The sequence below is a fragment of the Capsicum annuum genome, chromosome 1 (assembly GCF_002878395.1).
Source record: "Capsicum annuum cultivar UCD-10X-F1 chromosome 1, UCD10Xv1.1, whole genome shotgun sequence".
Lineage (NCBI taxonomy): Eukaryota > Viridiplantae > Streptophyta > Magnoliopsida > Solanales > Solanaceae > Capsicum > Capsicum annuum.
Window position 1 is genome coordinate 130,089,606 of NC_061111.1, and position 7,607 is coordinate 130,097,212.

The 7,607-nt window shown below is 36.8% G+C and overlaps 1 protein-coding gene across 1 annotated transcript; it reads left to right on the plus strand.

Annotated features, from left to right (window-relative positions):
* Nucleotides 1–562: 562 nt before the first annotated feature.
* Nucleotides 563–2,393, plus strand: LOC107879425 (RING-H2 finger protein ATL2). The gene has a single exon (XM_016726466.2). The coding sequence runs from the start codon at nt 1,037–1,039 to the stop codon at nt 2,027–2,029; it is 993 nt and encodes a 330-aa protein (XP_016581952.1). The 5' UTR covers nt 563–1,036; the 3' UTR covers nt 2,030–2,393.
* Nucleotides 2,394–7,607: the final 5,214 nt, after the last annotated feature.

The window sequence follows — 7,607 nt, forward strand, 5'->3', positions numbered from 1 at the left end:
TCAACGATTTTTTATTGGTTTTATAAAAAAAAATTATTGGGTAAACGGTTCGATTTCAGTTTTAGTTTATTGAGTTATCGGTCAATAAGTATACACTATATTATTGTTTTATCCCTGTTTATGTTCTATACATAAATCTCTCTCTATATATAGATAGATAGATATGTGTATGTATATATATTATATGCACTACTTATTCATAATTCAGTGATTCATAAAGTATTAACCTATTCAGGGCAACAAATACATAATATAAAGTTCGGCTATTATCGCATTGAAAAACTTGAAGCATTTATAGCTCCCAACAATTAGGGTTTAATTTTTTTTCTAACTAACATTCAGTTTAAGTTTAAAGATTCTTGTAAATTAAAATGCTTTGCGTAGGATTTTGGCGGTAACTAAGATTTCATTTTTTTTATGTTAGTTGTTAGTATTTTTATTTTATAAGTATTTTCTTATTGGTTAAATAAAAAACTGAACCGTTAAGGATCAAAAATCAATAAAACGAAACCGATAAGAAAATATCTTATTGATTGGTAATTGCTTTTACATATTTAAAAATTAAAAATCGATAAATCAAACTAATAACACATAAAATTAAACCAAATCGATCGATACACACCCCAGTACATAGGGATTAGGGAGGAGATGATAAACTTAAATTGCCACTTATTTTTTTTTCTAAAAACGTTAATGTTTAAATATTTTACACAAAAAATCTAACAATATTTTCTAAAAAAATATTTTCAATCCTACCAAACACACTAAACAAACATTTCACACTTAAGGTGGGAAGGGCCTTTCTGTCATTTCATTACCCCGCGTCAACATTGGCGTCTTATAATACTTTTATCACATTACACTCCTACTAAAACCATCACACCTAAGATCCCCTTTTCCACCGAAACCATCAAGAACCTTCCTTCTCTCCCTCTTCTTCCTTGAACTTTCCACCCTCCGTATATATATCCTTATCTCTTCCCTCTCTTTTCCATATAATACCCATTAATTTCTCTTTACAGACACTATTGTTACTATGGATGACAATAGCCCAAATTTGCTTCATGATCCATTTGTGGTTGACTCATCCAAAGGAGGCTATGCATTAAGCGGCAAGATTATGTTAAGCGCTATTGTTATCTTATTCGCTGTTGTTGTTTTCATGGTAGGTCTTCATTTATATGCTCGTTGGTACCTTCTAAGTCAACGCCGCCGTGAACTCCTTCGCCGCCGTAGCAGGGCCCACCATCGCCGCACCCATATTGTCTTCTACGTTGATAACCCTAATTCCGGTATGTCAGATGCGAACCGGGGTTTGGAACCGGCAGTTCTCAATTCCTTACCGGCTTTTTCCTACTCCGACAAGACTCACCCTGAACCGCTGGAATGTGCCGTTTGTTTATCAGAATTTGAAGAGAATGAAAAGGGTCGGGCTTTACCCCAGTGCAATCACTCTTTTCATTTGGAATGTATTGATATGTGGTTCCATTCTCATTCTACTTGCCCTCTCTGTCGGTCTCCGGTAGAGCCAGTTTCCGACCAACGGGAGAGTACCCCGGTTGAGGTGGCAGTGACGGTGAATGAACAGACTGAACCGGGTTCAAGTTCCGGTTTATGCAACTCTTGTCAGCACGGGGAGGTGAATAGTAGTGTTAGTACGACGCCGTTAGGTGGACGGCGAAAAGGATTGGATCTTACAGGAGTAAGAATAGAAGTTCCTAGGAGAAACGAGTTAGAAGACGAGTTGGAAATGGGACTCAGACTGAGTTCACCAGCGAGTCAATCAAGATCACCCGCTGCTCGTTTATTGTCTTTGAGAAGAATACTCAGCATGAACAGAAAAACACCCACTGGAACAAGCAATTCCCCTGGTGTTGCAACAAGTTGTGCCGCCGATTTCGATTTAGAAAGCGGTGGTAGCGGAACAATCCAAGCCGCAGAAACAGCCTCCCCATCTAATTACTGTTCACCTCGATCACATATTGGCAACGTTCATAGAGCATCACATAATTCACAACTCAGTGAATGAGAAACTTGGGCACAGATACCTAGGTAAACATAAAGAGGAGTTAATATGAAAAATATCACGCCCATAGCGTGATTAGAGGAACGTTGAATTTTGGCAAGTAAAAGACAGAAAGACGAGAATGACTTGACTGTCAGATAACTCATATTGGATGTCCTATTACACATGTCAGTTTGATGTGGGACCTGATGGTGTGACATGGCAGTAATGGAATGGAAGAATTCCTTTTTTTTACGCATTCATGGTAGACTTGGGCCTTAAAATTGAGGAATGTTTGACTTATGAATATGTATTATGAGAGAAATCTGCAACTTGTAAAGCATTACGTGCAAGTCAATTTCAATGTTCTATTTCTAAATTCGTTGAATTCTTTTTCTCTATGCTAAATTATTTGAACTATATATGTAGTTGGTAAATTGAATATTCAAGCGTTAGAAAATTACAATTCAATTTGGCATTTCCCTAGTCTTTGTTCAACTCCACATCTCCATGCTTTTATTAATTACGTAAGTAGGAAACTAAAGGAAAAGAAAAGGCAAACAGATGTTCTTCGTGGGAATGCAAATGTATTTCTCGATCAATTTGATTATTAAGAAGAGATAAGTTTTGATTTATAAATATTCATGAATTTATTGAGACTTTAAAGATTATTGATCTCTTTGTGAAGGATTTGAAGATCATTGATCTCTTTGTGAATATTTCGTGAATTTGTGGGATACTGGAGATGCCTCCTTAAGGGAATATTTGTCTTTTTATATATGCCAGGGTTTAGGGTAAACTAGATTCTAAGAACTTTAATAAAATTTGAATTCTTTTTGTAGAGTCCTACAAATTTTAAATGTCTACAAATGTCTCCTACTTCAAGGCTTGTCGAAGTGTAGACTTGATGACGATTCTTGAAGTTCCCATAGAACTTCCATCTTGATGCATCTACAGATTTGTAGATACGTCTACAGATTTGCAGATATGCTTTATGAGAGGAGATGAAGGGCAGATTTGGTCCCACTAGGCGTGTCAATTTGTTTCCAACATAATTTAATTCATGAAAAATAAATTTTAACCACAAATAAAAATATGAAGAAACAATAATTTTATTGATCAAGAATATGGGTACAAATCTGTTCCTCCCTTGATTCTTCTCTCTTGATTTTCTCTATAATTCGAGGGCCGTTAGTGGCTTATTTATCGAATGTAGGAATATTTGGATTTGATCTTCATAAAAGGAGGTTTTGTGGATCTTTTTGATGTATTTCTTGATGTATTTGACTATCAGGATTTTCTCTATAATTCGAGGACTGTCAGTAGCGTATTTATCGAACGTATGAATAGTTGAACTTCTCCATAATTCGAGGGCCGTTAGTGACGTATTTATCCAATGTAGGAATATTTGGATTTGATCTCCATGAAAGGAGGTTTTTTGGATCTTCTTGATGTATTTGATTATTAAGAAGAGAGGATTTTGTTCTATAAATATTTCATGAATTTATTGGGACTTTGAAGATCGTTGATCTCTTTGTGAATACCCCGTGAATTTACGAGATACTGGAGATGCTTCCTTAAGGGAATATTTACCCCTTTATATAGGCATAATTCAGGGTTTAGGGTAAACTAGACTCTAAGAACTCTAACAAAATTTGAATTCTTTTTGTAGAGTCCCACAAATTTTAGATGTTTATGTAACTGAACTCAGAATGAAATTACAAGCGCCTACGTACCTCAGTAAAGAGGATCAAGTCACAACGTAGTTCTGGGTGAGTGTTTTTTTTTCTTCATCCTAACTTTTGCCTAGGTAGCCTATTTCGAGATTTTCAACCTAGCGAAATTTTTTTCTTTTTGAGCCATACACAGTTTATACTCTTGCAGGCTAAGAGTGGACATGTAGTTTATACTCGTGCCTTACGTAGTGTCATCTTCCTTCAAGGATAGTACTTCTTCATGAACTTTGCATTGATACAGCCAATTTTTACTCCATCTGCATCGACAAACTTGTAAGCACCATTTGTATATGCATCTTGTACAACATATGGTCCATCCCACTTTGAGGTGAATTTGCCCTCAGATTTACGAAAAGTAATAACGGGTCTTCTTACTGTAAGAACTTGATCTCCAGCTTGGAATTATCTCAAGCAAACTCTTTTGTTGAAAGATCGAGATAGACGATCTTGGTTACATTCAAGATTTTGTTGAGCCTCCAGCCTCTTCTCATCAAGAGCTTTTAACTCCGCAAGATGCAACTTAGTATTTTCTTTATCGGTGAGCCTTTCTTGAATAACCAGTCTTAAGAAGGTATTTGATGCTCAAGTGGCAGGACTTCTTCAACTCCAAAAGCAAGTGAGTATGGGTTGCTTGCATTGGTGTACGGTAAGTCGTTCTATATGCCCATAAAGTTTCTTCCATTCGTTCATGCTAGTCTCGTTTGGATTTAGAGACAACTTTCTTTAATAAGTTGCATAAAGTCTTATTGAATGCTTTGACTAAACCATTGGCGGCAATATGGTACACAGAAGACTTGCACTATTTGAAGCCAAAGAGTTCACAAATCTTATTCATCAGCTTGTTATCAAACGACTTTTCGTTGTCGGTTATTATATATTGAGGGATTCTAAAGCGGTAGATGATATTCACTCGGATGAAATTCGCAACATTCTCCTTCTTTACTTCTTTGAGAGCAACAACTTCGGCCCATTTTTAGAAGTAATCTGTTGCAGCCAAGATGTATAAGTGTCCACCAGAAGATTTTGGTAGTGGACCAACAACATCCATTCCCCAAGCATTGAATGGACAAGATGCTACAGTTGGGTGTAGTACTTCGCAGGTTGATGAATAAAATTCGCATGGAATTGACAAGCTTTGTATCTTCTAGCATATTCCAAACAATCTTTCACCATCATTGGCCAATAGAATCCCATCCTTTTAATATGAAAATGGAGCTTCGGTCCAGACTGATGCGACCCACAAACCCCTGAGTGCTCTTCTTGTAAAGCTTGAATTGCTTCTTCCTCTCCCAGACATCGCAAGAGTATTCCTTCAAATGATCTTCTGTATAACGTGTCTTTATAGTAAAGGAAGTGAGGTGCGCAACGATGAATGTCAGTCCTTCTCCTTGGATCCTCTAGAAGTATCTCATAACATAAGTAATCAATGATAGGTTGTCGCCAATATTCTTTTACAGCTTCAGACACAACAACGAGGTATTCAACCTTAGTTTCTACACCCTCATTTGACGGCGATACCACCCATTCTTGGTGAATAGTAACTTGCATCTGATTTGGAAGAGTCAAGGTTCAGACCAAATCATCTAGGGCATCGGCTTGCTTATTTTCTCTCCTTGGCACATGTTGGAGGGTTTATTCTCCAAGCCACCCCATTATCTTCTGTGCATAATCATGATATGGTCGTAGTTCAGGATTTCTGACTTCATAGCTTCCCAAAAGCTGCTTGATCATCAATTGGGAGTCACCAAAGACTTGTAATTGGAGTTGTTTCATGTCAACTACCATTTCAAGTCCAAGTATTAACGTTTGATATTTAATAACATTATTAGAGCAACTGTTTGTTAGGGTAAAAGAGTATGGGATGCCCTCTTCTTGTGGAGTGACGAACACCATAACGACACCAGCTCTATCTCGATGTACGGCACCAGCTCTATCTCGATGTGCGGCACCATCAAAATACATCTTCTATGGGGGTCTAGCTTCAATAACCATTGTATCTTCATCGAAAAGTTCATCGCTCAGACCTCAATCATTAGGTATCGGGTGGTTTGCCAAGAAGTCAGCCAATGTTTGTCCCTTTACAGACTTTTGGGGAACATACACAATCTCAAACTATTGAAATTGAAGGTACCATCTTACAAGTCGGTCACTAAGGACTGGTTTCAATATTCCAAACTTGATGGGATTTGCCCTAGACACAAAATGTACAACATAAGCTTGAAAGTAGTGTTTCATTTTTTGAATTGAGAAGGCCAATGCCAAACACAACTTTTTGATTGGAGAATACTTTAGCTCATTCGGCGTCATCATTCTGCTCAAATAGTAAAGAGAGTTTCTTTGCCTTCACTATTTTCTTGAGTCGGAAGTGCTCCAACTAACCTCTTTTGTGCTCCGATGTAGAGTATCAATGGTTTCCCCGGTATGGGTGCCGCAAGAACTAGTGGCTTCATTAAGTATGATTTGATACTCTCAAAGGCATTACTATAAGCTTGGTCCTATTCGAAGGGAGTGTCTTTCTTCATGAGATGGCTAAATGGTTGACATTTTCCATCCAGGTTTGAGATGAACCTCCTTAAAAATGCTACCCTTCTTTGAAGGTTTTTTAACTCATAAATGTTTCGAGCCTCGAGCATCTTCAAAATTACACCAAACTTAGCTTGGTCAATTTTAATTCCTCGGTGTCGCACAATGAATCCAAGAAACTTTTTGGAAGTAACTCCAAAGGCACATTTCAATGTAGGGATACATATCGGTTGCTTCGGTTCGTTTTTGAAAATTATTGATTTTACGTATTCATTATCGGTTTGTATATATGCTAAACCATTAAAGAACCGTTAAGATATCGAATTATCGATTATCAATTTTTCATTGTTATCGATTCGGTTATCGGGTGAACCGTTAATACTTGTTGTTGTTACTGGAAATATCTTGAAATCAGACATGGTTATTAGTCATGTTATTTCTCCATTGAGTGGAATTTGAAACAGACTCCTACCAACCAGGAAGGAAACTAGAAACGAAACATCAATATTGACTATATTTAATTAGTAACAATGAATAAACAACAAGAACAGAACATAAATATATAACAGTAACGTAAAGACTCAAACTCTATTAGCTAACTCTAGGTAAACACCATAGCTCAACATAAAATAAAGAGAAAATATCCAGGAGAATCTCTAATCGAGATGTGAATTTTCAATTGTAAAAGCTAAAACAAAGACTTGTTCAACCTAGTAACAAAGAAAATTTCTTATTTGTAGGTCATAAATTAAGATGTTATTAATAAGCGTTATATAATACGAATCCTAATCAAATCTTCAAAGTGCGATACTAGACACTGTCTACGTTGAAGTAGAATACTATCAACAACAACCGGGAATTGAACATGCAAATGAGATGGAGAAAAAGGGTCAAGTGAAATTTTTTGACCTTCAATTTTTGATCAAAGATGTAAGTAGCGAATAGACTCTTAAGTCAAATTTTCAGCTCAATTCAAAGTTCGATCTTCAGCACAAGTTTGATCTTGTCAGCAATAGCAATTTTTTATAACTGAGAGATTGAGAGAGAGTGAGATCGGAGATGTGAGATTATGAGTAGCAAGTAGTGACTGAGAGAGAGTGAGAGACTGAGGAGTGAGAGGCGTGAATTTATGATTGTAAAAGAGAAGTAGAGGACCTAACCTAATATAATAATACCCTAACCCTATTGTAAACTGAATTGTGAAATCAGAAATATGAATAAATGGACTTGGGCTAGTGGGTATGGGTGGAGTATGGGCCAGTAGCAACCCACGCTATGTCTGTGCTTATCGGCTTATCGGGCCACCCGATAAAAAAACAAATAAATCATGGCCTAAACCGATA

What these genes read in the sequence shown, in the direction of transcription:
- LOC107879425 (XM_016726466.2), top strand. Translation starts at nt 1,037, where the DNA reads ATGGATGACAATAGCCCAAATTTGCTTCATGATCCATTTGTGGTTGAC.